The 15,714-nt window shown below is 43.1% G+C and overlaps 1 protein-coding gene across 4 annotated transcripts in view; it reads right to left on the bottom strand.

Annotated features, from left to right (window-relative positions):
- The window catches only part of LOC147603767 (uncharacterized), a 92,844-nt gene that overhangs the window by 57,682 nt on the left and 19,448 nt on the right, over positions 1–15,714 (bottom strand). For 2 of the 4 annotated variants that reach the window (XM_086796096.1, XM_086796095.1), the window contains 4 exons: positions 14,400–15,181; positions 13,693–14,052; positions 6,362–7,145; positions 6,149–6,257 (listed from right to left, as the gene is read on the bottom strand). In XM_086796096.1, coding sequence (XP_086652222.1) covers positions 6,149–6,257; positions 6,362–7,145; positions 13,693–14,052; positions 14,400–15,156 — 2,010 coding nt within the window. In that variant the 5' untranslated portion in view covers positions 15,157–15,181. The remainder of the gene's footprint in view (positions 1–6,148; positions 6,258–6,361; positions 7,146–13,692; positions 14,053–14,399; positions 15,182–15,714) is intronic. The other 2 variants (XM_086796098.1, XM_086796097.1) reach the window with 1 other exon arrangement.

Genomic DNA, 15,714 nt, shown 5'->3' with positions numbered 1-15,714 from the left:
TTCAGCTTTTCTTTTACTGTTTCTGATAGATAGGGCATAGGCTCTTTTCTTGAGCACTGCCCTGCTCTTGCATAGAACTTTGTTACTGCTGTTTTTTGAGTTCTAGGGTTTAGACATCCTCCTGATGCCTGACCCTTTTGTACATTCATGATATAATGCAATTTCAACTGGTTTTACCAAAAAAAAAAGTGTGTGAGAGGTGGAGAGATGTGTGTGTGGTGACGGCGGTGGAGACCTGCTCGCCTGCTCCTTCGATCTGCTCGCCTGCTCCCTAGACTATCTGCTCGCCTGCTCTGGGTGAGTACGTGTGGTGAGGCGCCTCTTCCTGGACTGTGTCGGGCTCCTTCCTGGTCTGTTTTGGCCCTGCAGCTCTCTTCGCTCCCTTCTCTTGTTCCCAGTTGCGCTGTCTTATCATCATCAATCTGCTCTTCTTCCTGTCTTCTGCGACCTGCGTACGTGTATAGCACTGTCTGTGTGTGTGCGTGTCTGTGTGTGTGTGTGTGTGCGCGCGCGCCTCTGTGACATGCACGTTTGTGTGCTTGAGTCCTGCCAAGCTGCGACCAACGACTTGTTCTACTACATTCTCTGCGTTTGATGTGTGCGCCTGTATCTTGTGTCTAGCGTCCCCTGTGATCTGCAGCTTCTCCTGTCCTTCTCTGTACATCCCTCTGTGTGTGTGTGTGTGTGTGTGTGTGATCTCTGAGAGAGAGAGAGAACATCATGGCTTCTCCTACAAAATATTATGCTCATAAAAAATAAAAGCAGGCTATGGATCAGAATGACCCTGTGCATGAGACGCCCGAGGCTGGGCTGATTTATGAGGTAATGCATGAAGGATTTCAGGATACACGCAAGAATTGGAAAGATCCTGTTCCTATGGTGGGGCTTGCAGTGGATGTGGATGAAATCATAGATCCCATTCGAGAATATGCGAAGCATGCTGTGATTATCTTTTTTCCAGGCAGGATGCCCGTTGCTGCTGATGTCGGGAATTGGTTAACACGGACATTGGGTGGTTGTTTTGTTCGCAAAGTCCACTATGTGGCAAGAGGTTTCTTTGAGGTCATTATGGTGGATGAGCACCATAAACAAACGCTTTTAGAGCACTCCCCTCTCTTCTATGGACAACAGATGGTTCATGTATTGACATGGTCCCCCACCAGAGACTATCAGGCTTTGATTAAGCATCGCTGTCCTGTTTGGGTAGAAGTGGTGGACTTCCCCCAATGTTTGGCCTCCTTGTTACCTAAAATTGCAGCATCTCTAGGAAAGGTTGTATGCCCTCCTAGACCAAATGGCAACTCAAATCGATTCTGTATTTTATGGGACACAGATCAGCCCACTCCGGAATCTTATGCTGTTACCATAAATAACGTTTCCATGGGGAGTGCATTTTTCAGACTCAAATGGGGTCTTTTTGCAGGTGCATGCTTTGAGTGCAAAAAGTTTGGACATATGGCATCTCAATGCCCTCTGGTCCTCGATAAGATGCCGCCTGATGCCTTGCCCATCCCAATGCAAAATAAGGACACTCCTGGTCCTTCAGGAATTAAAAACAAAAGTATGAAGACTCCTGTTATGCCTCAAGAAAAAGGCAAAGTGCCAGTCTCTTCTGATATGAATGTAGCTGTGGCTAATCCCTCTACTTCTTCACCAAAAGGAAAAGAAAAGATACTTCAAGAAACCTCTCAGCCACCACGCAGGACAATTATCCCCAGGCGTCCTTTACCTTCTAGAACTTGGAATGGAGCCTCCTCCAGTGGGCATACCCCGAAAGAAAATTCTGGAATTGGCATCACCTGGGCTACTGTAACTGCAGGTCGTACTCTGTTTCCCGAAGAAGAGGCTGCTAGCTTCCTAGCCACCCGTCTCATAGATATTCCTCCTCCTGATCGAGGTGCAGACCCTGTGGAGGAAATGCAAGCTTGAGCTACTTTTTTTGTTCATGCTGTACATACACTATAAATATGATGTCATATATCACAGTTTTGACTCTCAATGTACAGGGTTTGTGTGACCCTAAAAAGTGGAAGATGGTTTGGGCATATTTGAAGCATATGCAGCCAGATATCGTTGCTCTTCAGGAACACAATCAACATCACTATGCTGGACAGCAAGGCCATTATGCTGGTTATGATATTTTTTATGCAGGCCACCATGCCTTTTCGGGTGTACTTTTTCTTGTGAAACATCATTTGCAGCCAGTCATGGCATTTAATGACTTCCAAGGCAGATGGATGGTTATGCAGTGCTTTATTCAGGGTGAAATCTTTGAATTTGCATCGATATATGCACCTCAATCCTCTCAGGCTAGAGGACAGATATGGCAACAAATGAAATTGTACCCTTGGAGACAGAAAGCATTCATATGTGGAGATTTCAATAATGCCCCTCAACCTGGTGATAATACATCCGGTCGTACACATATGCTTGCTACTGAGAGGTCTTCGTGGGCAGATTTTGTAGCAACGCTTAATCTGATTGATATTTGGAAAGAATCTCAGCCTCTGATGCCTAGGTATACCTTCCAACATAATGCTCAATCCACTTACAAAGCTCGATTGGATCGATGATATCAGCTTGATCCGTTTCATTATGATACTCTCACAACCAAATTGTGGCTAGATTATACATTTACATATTCAGATCATGTACCCTTATGGCTCAGAGTTCATCTGCATGACATGCCCGATGACAGATTGCCACTTCGAAGGTTGCTTATCATCAATAATAGTTACTTGGAGCATGATGCATTCAAAGCACTGATACTTGAGGCCTGTCAACCACTCTTTCCTCAATCTTTCATTGACTTGGATTATGCATGGACAGCTTTTATTGCTCGCATGCAATCAGTCATCCGTGATTATGGTAAACAGTATCTGAAAGGTTGGAGACAGACTGTTGCTTATGCTAAGCAAACATGCCAATCGTTAATTGAGCTTAGTCATCTTCGCTCTCTAAATTTGGCTGAAGCCACTTCTTTATGTCAAGCTCGTCACTGTATTCAGGTAAATGATCATCGAAAGCTTGTCAAATGGGAGATACGGGCACGACAACAGGCGCTTTTGAACAAAGGCTGCACTTCCAAAAAAAATTTCAAGAGTTTACATTCCAGAAAACAAGCTACATCTATATGTCGCACTTTAATTTCAGATGACACGTGGACCTCCACCCGAGCACAATTGGCTGCGACTTGTGTTGCCCATTTCTCCTCTCAATTTGATGAGGATGATTCTCACGCCATGGAAGTGTATGATGCACGTCATCAATTATTACAGCATGTATCCCCCATCCTTTCGGCTACTCAAGCGCAACAACTAGAAACAAAATTCTCTGAACAAGAACTGTCTGATGCAATCAGGTCTTGTGGCCGATGGAAAGCTCCAAGATGGGATGGCCTTACAGTTGAATTTTTTCTTGCATATTGGGACACCCTCAAATTACCTTTGCTGCGTATGGTAAACATTGCCTGGGAGACAAGGTAAATGCCAACTTCCTGGAAAAAAGGATTAGTGAAGCTATTGCCTAAAAAACACTTATGTCAGTCTTTGGCAGACTGGAGACCAATTACCCTTATGCCGGTGATATACAAGATTATCAGTAAAATGGTTGTCGATCGCATTAAGGGTTACTTGAATGATGGACTTCATTCTGCACAGTATGGATTTATTCCTCGCAGGCACATTACAGATAACATTGCAAATGCTTATATCGGCATTGAATATGCCAAATACACGCAGCAGGATGTCTTATTATTGCAAGTGGATATTGCTAAGGCTTTTGATACTATTAAATGGGGGTTCATTCAAGAAACCATGGGTGCTCTGGGATTTGGAGAAAAAATGCAGAATATCATTTACTGGCTTTATGCTGATAGTCAGGCGGCTTGTATATTGTCAGGAGATCTCTCAGAATCATGGACTTTGCATCGTTCAGTTAGGCAGGGATGCCCTTTAAGTGCTCTTTTGTATGCTATAGCGACGCATCCCATGCTTCTTTATATGGATCATTTGGTTGATACTGGCAGTCTTCATGGATTGGACATTCAGAATAGACGTCAGTTAGTTGCTCAAGCTTATGCTGACGATTCTTTTTTTCTTCCTCGCAATACACATCAGGATCTCTCTACTTTGATGCAGGCTCTTTCTTTGTTTGCACTTGCGGCTGGCCTACAAATCAATTTTCAGAAATCTAAATTGCTGCCTTTGCATTCAAAACAGTGGCATAATTTGCTATGGCCAAGGGAAATAGTTCACTCCACTCATTTGATTCGGCATTTGGGATATCCTTTGGGATGGACAGTCACTCGCCGTCAACAAACAGATTGGGTCTTGACAAAGCTCAAGAAAAAGTTGGAATACTGGAAACTTGCAACATGGCCTTTGCATGTTCGTTTACGGATTCTCCAATCCATCTTGGTTGCCTATATTCAGTTCTACCTTCCTCTCATCAGGTTTTCTCAGGGGGAGCTGAAATTATTTATGTCCACCATCTTGGAGATATTCTGGAGATCGAAGCAGGGGAAAAAGAGTGTACGTTTGCTTTCGGCAAATCGTTTGTGTACCCCTAAAATGCATGGAGGCTTGAATATCCTTAATTTACAGGTGCATATTCTTGCCCACAGAGGTAAACTGATGCTTCAATTTCTGGAAGGCACTCAGCCTTGGACAGCGATGATCCGTCATTTATTACTTCATCTGACGACTTCGGCTTTTGGCCATTGGCAACCTACTCATTGGGAATTTATTCTTGGTCACATTACTGGCAAAATTAAGGGCTGTCCTCTCATTTCTGGCTTACTTGCTGATTGGAAGCTTGTCCTTTCAAATTTAAAATGGAATGGTCGTGACTCCTTACAAGGCAACTCTCCCCGCGCTGAGAGCATCCATTGGTCCAAAGCATTTTCAGTTCCCCTGGCGGTGCAAGAACCCCGGCGTTCATATTTTCTCCACTCAAAGGGTGTTACCTCTGTGGGAGATGTCATCCATCCTGATGGCTCCCCTCTTTCTTTTCCACAGGCTACTGCACATTATGGCTTGGGACCTCACTATCGTCGTCTTTGGCGTGATATAATTCAGATGCTTCAGCCTTTTTTGCCGATTCCACTGTTGGAAATTCGAGATCGCCTACAGGATTGGACTATCTCCTCTTTTGATTCTTCATGCCATCCCTTGAGGCTATCTGATATTACAGTTGCTGGTCTGTATAAACATTTGTTGCCATTGCCTTGGGTTTCTGAACGGGCAAATCTCTTCTGGCATATGCATCGGTCGTCTTTGTGGTGGAAAAGACGATTGCGATCTCTTTGGCATTCGAAGCTTCCTCTTCGACAACAGCTTTTTTTGTGGCGCATTCTTTTGGCTGTTATTCCCTCAGGACAGTTTCTGGCACGCAGACATATATCCTCATCCACTTGCCATAGATGCTCTGCTTCCAGGGAGACAGTCATTCATATTTTCTGGAACTGTCCTTCTTCTCGTCAGTTTTTTCTTCCTATCATCCAGCTTCTGCGGGCTAGATTTCCAAATATGAAATTTGGAAAGTTTTTCTGGCTATTTGGTCTTCATTTGCCTAGACCAGAATTCACTCTTTTCTTCTCATGGGTGCGCTACTGGGCTTTATGGACACTATGGAAAGTTCGCAACCATGGAGTTTTCAGTGATGCGGCTTTTTCTGCTTTTTCTTTCTTTCGGTACTCCCTGCATCAATCTTTCTTCGATTGCATGCAGGTTGACCAAATAGATCATGATGTATATTTGTCTTATATTGACATCTTCAGTTGATGTACTTTGAGACTATCTACTTTGGATAGTCATCTTGTAAATCTAATATACTTATGATTCCACCAAAAAAAAAAAAAGTGTGTGTGTATACATATGTATATACCTGCATGCGTGGTGTGTGTGTGTGTTGTCTCAGTTGTTTGGGCACACTTCGGTGGATGCCTTTGCCTTTTTCAGATTGATGCCCACGTTCTTGGAGACCTTTCCACGGCCCAGTTGGACGTGTTTTATTACTGTTTCTAGTTTCCCCGTAGTAGTTGCTCCATGTTGGGGCAGCTATGAATGTACATTGCATTTATAATGAAACAGTGGTTTTCATCAAAATAAATAAATAAATGTATGTGTGTGTGTTGTCAATGACTCACCTCACATGACCATAATGCACACATTTTATGAATAATTCCGCTCCAAGAGATTTCATCATTCTTCCTTGCTTTGCTGCTCTTTTTCGTAGACATACTGGACTTCAATTTCCTAGAGCACGTTAACTAATATCTCAGGTCAAAAAATACAATCACACCTAGTGTATGTAAAGATATGATTTCATACAGCCAAGAGACAGTGACATAGTAACATACGCTTTGAGTCCCGGAGAGCAGCCGCAGCTATGCAGCCGTGATCCACAACACCATGCGTACCACTCCCCCATTGATAAGGATGGGCCTTTATGGCACAGATCACACAAGATGTCACCCTCCCACATCCGCGGCTTGGGTACCACCATTTTGGATAAAAAGGCCTTCTGAACAATTAATGTTCCATCAAGAGTCGCAACAGAAGGGTCATCTTCATTATCATTGTCCACAGGGTCTAGAAAAGGCAAAGAGTTCTTATCAATCATCCTCTTCTTCCGTGGTTTAAAACCTTTGAAAGCCTTATCTTGGATCCCAAAATGCACTGTTGCTGCTGCTGCTGCTGCCGCTTGTCTTTCCTTCACACTTGTTACATCGTCTCCTAGAGTTGTCGAATTTTGAGTCAGACTCTGGGCGCCCTTCTTGCTTTCACACCACCCATTTTCAACCACATTAAATGTCTCATTGATGTCAAGTGCTTCGTCTTTGTCTCTTTGTATAACAGTGATTGCTGTGTTGTTATTTTTCAATGCAGTCCTTTCACCATCCCTTCCATGGGCAGCGCAATCATCTACACTCTCTGTCAAACCTTTCTTTACAACATTTGAGTTATCCCCCTCCTCTTTCCATTCTACCCCCCAATTACTTAAACATGCATCAATGTTTTGGTCATCATTCTGCATACACTCATCTTCACTATCATCTAAAATTACAATCTCTCTTTCATTTTGGCAACTTCCTGCTCCATGTAAAGCTTCTTTGCAGGCATCTTGTGCAGTTGGAACCATCACTGCAACCCCCCCCCCCCCCCAAAAAAAAAAACATGTTAGAGGTTGAGTGAATATTTTTATTCCATGTTGGAATATTCTTACTCATGAAAGGAGAAAACATTCAAAAAAAAATCTGGCGTAAAAACCACCCGAGCTACAAAGGAGTGCGACGTGGTAAACCTCGTACACTTCTCTATTTTCTCAAAGAAGCATTAAGAAAAAAAATCACCTCCACTGGAAAATTCATGCAATCCAATTGAGCAAAAACGCCATTTGAAATTTCCAACTTACAGGCATCACAAGAGAAGGCAGAAGTAAAGATTGTAGAGGCCTGGCATCCCCCTCTTGGTAACCCTAAACTCCCCCTTCCCTCCTTTTCTTCTTCTGAATCCTTTGCATTGCATACAAGTGAGCCATTGGTATGGGTATTAAACCGCACATACTTTTCTAGTTTCTAAAAGAAACATCGGGGGAAAAAAACTAAGCTCCACTAGAATATTCATGCAAGAGCCATTTCTAACTTACAGGAAACCGCTAGAGAAGACACAACCTAAAGTTGACGGCAGGCAGCAGAGGCCTGGCATGTGCAGGTTGCATTCCTATAGATTTGGGAGGGCCAGACACCAGAGTGGACATTCATGGCAGTATTGTCCACATTTCATCGTGGGATAATACGGATTGCAGCTAACTTACCTGGCAAACCAGCCAATTGACCAGAAGTAGAGGGAAGAGGTGAAACATGGGCCCTGGGGGGTTGTGGTGAGCTGGTTTGTTGTGCTTGGCCCTTCGGTGATCAATTCGAATGACAGAGAGCAGATTGAAGAGCTTATGGAGAAGCCTAAGTTGCTGTCTGGAACATAGAAGCCTAGCTGTTATTGGCACATGATGATGAGCCTTGAGTTGCAGCAAAAACAGAGAATGAAGAGCCTGTTCAAAAGTTTGCAAGACTCTTGCATACTTGAGCAAGTCCAATTTGTGTAGTGCTAACAAACCTATTGTTGTTAACAAGCTGTTTTCTTTATTTCCTTCAGCAACATTTGTTTTCAGTAGACCAGGTACTTCATGTGTTACAAGTGATTGTGTGGGTCTTCTACAGTCATATAACCACTGTATCTAGCACGCACGGACCAGGATTGACCACCTCTATCCTTTCCATTTGTTTCAGAGACAGCAATCTTCCTCTCGTACTGGCAGATGCAATTATCATGTCATCAACCAACTGACTCAGATATCACCTCTTCTGACCCTGCTGGAGGGGGGACTATTAACATTTTCATCTCTAAAACAATAACCACAACTAGATATTGGGCCTGGACAAAATGAGTGGGTGGGTGAGAAGCCACCAAAGCTATAGAGGATTTGTAGCCAAGCTAGATGTCCTAGATATATTAAACATGACAAAAGGTTCATCTCAAGTTGAAAACTTACTCCACTACACCACAGGGTTGCACCATCGTTCATCACCCACTATCCAACTCTAATGATGATGGATGATTAGTTGCTTCTTCCAATACTCCCCCTCAAGTAATTATCCATCCCTTTGCACATGTGTGGCATTACCAAGTGTTCTGACTTTGGTTTCACCACCTTAGCCATTGACTTATCGAAGCACTTTTGGCTTTGGCTTGGTCAAGGTGCAGCATTACAAATGAGTAGGGATATTTTTGTAGGGTGGCTTTGGGTCAAGGAGGCTTTAGAAAGCCCATTGATTGTCAAGTACAAGGTTGGCCTCTTCTTTGGAAGCCTCTTCTTCATTGCTTACAAGATGTGCTTAGGATGCTCTCTTTTTGAAGGAGAGATCCTTTTCTTCATGGTTACATTTACCAGAATAGTTGCACTTTTTTACCTTTGGGTGGCCCATTGTTGGAGCCTTTGGTGTTGAAGTTTTGCTTGGAGTATAAAGCTTAATCTCCACTTCTTCCTTTGTTCTTCTTTTCTTCTTCTTGGAGGGAGGTGATGATCCCTTCAAGTGTCGGAGACAGGAGGTTCTTGAGAGTAGTTACTATGTGTCCATACTCATCCAGCATGCTCTTTAAGAGCACTGCTACTACATCATCATCATCATCCACTAGTGTTCCAATGGCTGAGAGTTGAGTCATGAGACTCTTCATGTGGTTCATGTGGCAGCAAAATGACTTCTAAGAGTTCAGCTTGAGCTCAAAGAACTCAATCTTCAATGCAGTTTTAGAGTTTCATCCTTTGCCCCAAACAATTTCTCTAGTTTGTCCCATGCTTCTAGAGATGTCTCTAGGTTAGAGATGTGATATATATACTCATCACTAAGTGCTAATGCAATAATAGCCAATGCTTTATCATTTTTAATGACCCATGCAAGCTCTCCATCTCTAGTGGTAGGTTTCTTTTCTTTCCCATTGACTACACTCTCTTTCATTAAATGATACTTGACCTTCATTTGCCAAGTGTGGAACCCATTGCCATCGAACCTATGCATAGTGTGAGATGCCATTATTTTGATGTGGGAAGGTCTTACCAACTGAGATTTACTTCGGTGGCAGTGCCTAATCCCTTAAAACAGAGGTTGAAGGCTTAATGATGATCCTTAATCATCATTAGACCCCTTAATGAGATAGGCAAAAAAACGTAACAACTTGGAGGATGCAATTGGATGCCCAAATGAGAGGGGTTGTGCAAACAAATGATAAAATATGAAATAGCAACTCCCTAATGCTTGGTTTGAACCCTTATAGATCCAAAAAAATCAAAGATGATTAGCACTAATTCTTTGTTAATGCTTGTTAACAGAAAACTGATGTGAGGGCTTCTCTTGGACCCAATTGATGATCCCCATAGGAGTTTTGCTTCTCTCCTTCAATAGGCGGCAATTTCGTGTTTTTCCTCCAGTCGGGCTGCAATAATGTTTTGCTTCAGATTGGGTGGAGCCCTTGGATGTGGAGTAAGCTTAGGATGCTAGCTCAATGCCTATATGCTTGGATATCAGTAGAATGCCATGAAGAGGGAGATCTCAGCTCGTAAGTGGAAAGGGGTGCTAATTAGCAACTAATGGTGGGCTTTAATTAACATGAACCTATGCTCTGATACCATGTTTGAATTATGGTATTGACATGCTATGTTGGATAGAAATGAGGGTTTGTCATTGAGATAAAGCATGGCAATACACTACACAAGAAAGATTAAGTTAATAACAAATGGATTAAGCTAATGGCACAAGGAATTAAGTATAAGCAAGAGTGTAATCTCCATTGATTCATAGCCATTACATAAGCTTTCAAGTACATGCATATGAGCTCAAGAAACTCGAGTTTTTGGAGTAGCTTGAAATCAATTCAAATCTCCCCCATTCTCTCCTAGATCATCTCTTTGATTCTAGGGAAAAGGTGGCTACCCTTGGCATCTTCTTTATGGTGACTAGGATAAACCCATGACTTTTTTATAAATAACCTTTGAACCTTTGCTCACTCTAATGATGATGGATGATTAGTTGCTTCTTCCAATAATGAGACCAGCTTGCCTAGCCACTTCTCTTCGAGTCTTCTTCTTCAAGAGTGTCAACTTGGGTGTGGGACTCTTTGAACTTCTTGGCACTTCAGTAATCAGTTTGAGCCACAAAGAGCAGAATGAAGAGCCTACGGAGGAGCCTAGTTTCTTTCTGGCACATGGAAGCATAGCTACTATTCGGCAAATGAGCCTTGCCTACTGGAGGGGGGGAACCTTACCGTTTTCATTCCTCAACCAAAACTATAACTAGATATTGGGCCTGGACAAAATGTGCAAGTTATTAACAGGCTACCAAAGGTATACGAGTTTTGCAGCCAAGCTAGATGTCCTAGAAATAGTAAACATGAGAAAGAAAATCATTTCCAGTTGAAGACTACTCCACTACACCACATAGAAGCTAAATTGGCCATCAACCTTCACCCACTGTCCAACTCCCTTGGTGTCATATTTCTGACTATACACATGTGGAGGAACACCATGGAAGGGTAGGTATAGACCCTGGTGTGTGTTCCACGCATATTTTAGTACATGTCGAAGGACTCCATGGAAGGATTGAGATCCTGGTGTGAGTTCCTGGCATGGTTTACTACATGTGGAAGGGCTCCATGGAAGGATTGATATCCTAGTGTGAGTTCCTGGCATGGCTTAGTACATGTGGAAGGTCTCCAAAGAAGGGTAGATACCTTGGTGAGAGTTCTTGGCATGGTGATGAAGTCTCATGGAAGTCAAGTCTCATGGAAGGGAGAACACCCTCGTGAGCATTCCTTGTACCTGTATGGGTGGTGCCCAAGACAGGTTCTGTACAAGATGAATAAGTTGGGAGATGGAATCCACAATATTGTGCATAAAGCATTTGTGTGATTTGATGTGCATCAATGCCTTGTCTTAGCTGCCTAGACAATGCCTGGTATTTCTGCATGTGATTGTCCATGGGCTCCGGGGACGCCTACAAACCTTGTGGGCGGGTGTGTGCACACTTGTTTGGGACTGAGGCAATCGTCTTACGTGTTTTGCAAGTGGTAAGTGACAACCAAACTCAATTTACAGCTTATATTTTATTATACTAAGGTTTATTGTTGGAAACATGGATCCTCCCACTTCCCGGGAGGTCACCCATCCCAGTTGTGTTCCTGCGCAAGCGCGCTTAACTAAGGTGTTCCACAGATTGGTCTAGCCATCCAGACCCCAAAACCTTAAGGTGTTAGGTGACCTCCGGTAATCCAATTTGTAGAAACCTCAACTTGCCAAGATTCAAACCCAGTCTCACCACGTGAGCTAGTTCTCTCTAGAATTGTGGATTGCATCTCCAACACCCCCTCAAGCCACACTTTGGTTGAGGTCTTAGCTTCCAACATCACAACCTGGGCTCTAATACCATGTTGGAAACATGGATCCTCCCACTTCCCGGGAGGTCACCCATCCCAGTTGTGTTCCTGCGCAAGCGCGCTTAACTAAGGTGTTCCACAGATTGGTCTAGCCATCCAGACCCCAAAACCTTAAGGTGTTAGGTGACCTCCGGTAATCCAATTTGTAGAAACCTCAACTTGCCAAGATTCAAACCCAGTCTCACCACGTGAGCTGGTTCTCTCTAGAATTGTGGATTGCATCTCCAACATTTATGAGTGCAGGTGTTCACATACACTTAAATTTGGGCAGACAAATTATAAAGTGTTCACATACACTTAAGTTTGGGCAGATAGTTCATCCGTTGGACCAATTTTTAATGTAACTTGGCCATTACTCAAGGGTGGACAGCTCTACATGCAATATTAGCTCCACGAGTTGCTAATCTGGGAGGAGAGAAGCCACAAATCAGCTAGGCGGCCTACTTCTAGCAATTTCTAGTGTGTGGAACACTCTAGGGTTTTGACAGGTGTTAGTTTGCATGCTGGACAACATCTCTGGGACTGGTCAACTTCTTCCAGGGCTGCAAAAAGGCTGATCGCTTGCTCCTGCAGATGCTACAGACAGAGGCGACTCCTTTCTCTCTCTCATCTGATGCATGCGACTGCTTCTGGCTCATCTCTGGGGCTCATTTCTGATGCTCTAAAGGCCTTGGCCTCAAGGCAATCAACAGGACACCCTTCTCTACACTTGGCCCTTGGGTTGACCTGTCCGCGGCACGATTTTGGGCTGAAAACAGAGTTGTACAGTCCAATTCAGCAAGGTTCTTCACAACGAAATCGAAGGCAAACAGTGTTTAAACCTGCGTGAGGCTTGTGGCTCTAAGGGTGGAACCTTCGGGTGGCCAGAGCTAAGGTTTTCATGGCTGGTTATTGGGGACAGCTCTACTGCTAGTGGGTGTGATCACGTACTAGAGTATGGCTGTGCCCGAAGAACTCTTGGAAGGCTGAGATCAAGGTCTCAGGCATTTGTTTTACTTGTTTTCATCATATTCTGGATGTATCTGGTGCTAGCCTATAGAGTGCTTACTCTCTGGTACCCGTTCTCTTGTACTAGAACGCTCTAGTGGTAATAAAGATACCTCAAGGGGGGGCTGACCCAACTTCAGCCCCTAGTGCTATGTCTTGTGCAGGCTTTCATATTATTATTTCAGTGGTTTCAAAGCATGTTCATGTGTTGTCAAAAGCTTATGTATTTTGCCATGATGCTATGTATGGATTAAGATTTTATGTGCACACGTTTCCTGATTGTGACACTTGGTAACACATCCATACCTATCCATGGTTCAATGCTAACCCTAGGAGTCAAGCAACTTTAGTATCACTTTCAGCTAGCAGCATTACTTCTAACATAGAGAACAATCCAGGAAAGAATATCTGTTTGGTATTTTACCTATCACTCATGGCCACGGCAGCAAGCTGTTGTAAGTGGATTTCACAAGAGAAGTAACCCTACAAGACAGGTTACTTTAATCTTCAAAAGAACATGAGTTCTAAAGAGACCAGTTCGCCTAGCCACTTGTAAGTTGCTGCTCCTTAAAGGAATCTCCTTCAAGAGCCTCACTTGGGTATGGGACACAGACTAAGATTCAGAGGCAAGGTATACCATAACTTTTGAGCTGATAAAAACACAAGTTGCTCTAGCACATAGAAAATTTTCTAAATGGGGGGAAAAAAGAAAGCTTACCTTTGTGTTGTAAAAGATCTTGAAAAGGGCCAGATGACTGATGAAGCACTGGAGATCTGAAGTTGCAAGACACAGGAGTTGGAGGGACAGAAATTTTCAATAGACCCTCATCTTCATATGCTGTTGCAACATTCAGATCAATCTCTTGAGTAACCTTTGACACCCCAGATAAAGAATTTCCAGGGAGGCCAAGCCTGATATCATCCAGTTTGAAATTTTCAACTCTTGGTTTTAGTGGATTTGAAAGGTTTAATGTTAACCAATCCTTTTCTTGTCCTCCCAGATGTATATGTTTATTGCTAAGCTCGGATCCTAATACTTTCTCTTTGGGTGTAGTAAAAGCTTCACTCCTAAAACTACCTGATCACAATACAAAACTCAGTGTTAATTACAAAGGTTTTTCCATGTGTGCTTAAATCATGTGTGTGTTCTTCTCTATGTATGTATCAATGAATGTACGTATCTAGGTATGTATGTATGTATATATGTATGTATGTATGTGTTGAGTGTATATATGCATTGTGTGTATGTATGTATGTATGTCTGCACTTGTGTGTATGTGTACATATGTATGTATTTATGTCTGTGCTTGTGTGTATGTGTGCATATGTACGTATGCATGTATCCATGGATATATGTATGTGTATCTACCCACACCTCATACTATAGAACCAACCGACAGAAAAAAATACACCAAATAGAACTACCTTCAACCAGACCATGACCTCCAACGGACAACAGATTCTCCTCAATTCCTGCATTCATGCCAAAAATCTCCTTTGATCCTTCTCTATAACAATCACTTCTGCAGTTCATCATCATGGGACTCTCACGACCTCCATGAAAGTGGTGACTATGATCGTAATCATGACGATGACAATGATGATGATGATGCTTCTTAGATGACGAGCATACTTTTCTCCTCTGATTGTAGTAAACCCTTGTCAACTCATCCGCTTCTTGATTTTCTACCTGTTTGTTTTGGCAGCTGTCAGCAAACCGACTGCAAGAAGAAAAGCATCTAAAGCGAGATTTTAAAAGCTTGCCATGGGAATGCCTTCGCTTCCTAAACAACTCTTTTCGCTCATCTTCTCCCCTACTCATATCAATACAGCATCCATGACTTGAACCATCCCTGCTCTCTGTCCTATTGGATTTTTTACAGGGAGGCACATGACAACTGGCCTTTCTAGAAATATAGATATGCGTACTCTTTCTGCTTTTTCCTGTATGCCTTGAAACTGACTCCTTAGATCTTTCCCCCATTTTCCTACCCTTCCTTTTGCAAAAGCATCGGCACTGCAAGCCACTGTGTTTCTTCTTGACATGAATTGCATGACCACAGCTGCTGCTGCTGCTGCCCCTACTAACGCTACTACTTCTGCTGCTCCTGCTGCTACTTGTACTGCGGCTCCTCCTGCTGTTACCACTGCTCCTGCTGTCGCTTCTACCCGACCTTGTCATCCTCAACCTATCTCAAGCATCTGAACTGGTCAAAAAAAAAAATAGAGCATCAACTTCTCATGATCAAATGGCATTACAAAGCCTCATCAAAACATAGAGCATAAACTTCCCATTACGAAGCTTCAAAGATATCAATGAAATAGTAATCACAACTTTCAAGTGTTGCATGCAATAAAAATGGGTTATTCCAAGAGATTTGCAAGACATACTCAACACTTTTCCCCCATCAAAATCCCCCAGTTGACATTATGCACTCTGGCCTTTTTCCCTGAAACTCCTGCTCACCAACCACTTCCCTGCACTGCTCTCAGGTTTAGCCCTTCTAATCGTCCTCAGATCTAGGCAGCAAGCTAACCACCGTTCCCCTCTATGCCCACCCAAACCATCCTGCACCGACCCCACTACTTAGTTCCTTTCAGACTTCAGGCACCCATGATATACCATGTAGACATCTAGAGTCATGTAGACAGAGCAGCATGATTGAAGTTCTCCTGTCTAAAGTGTAATGAAGCTTTTCCATTTTAAGCGGCACTTTGCCTGTATGTTTCTCACACACAT

Source organism: Cibotium barometz, chromosome 63 (genome assembly GCF_041138505.1).
Source record: "Cibotium barometz isolate CiBa-2024 chromosome 63, ASM4113850v1, whole genome shotgun sequence".
In the NCBI taxonomy this organism is placed as follows: Eukaryota; Viridiplantae; Streptophyta; class Polypodiopsida; order Cyatheales; family Cibotiaceae; genus Cibotium; species Cibotium barometz.
Note: the sequence above shows the minus strand (reverse complement) of the source record. Positions and strands in the feature narration are given on the sequence as shown.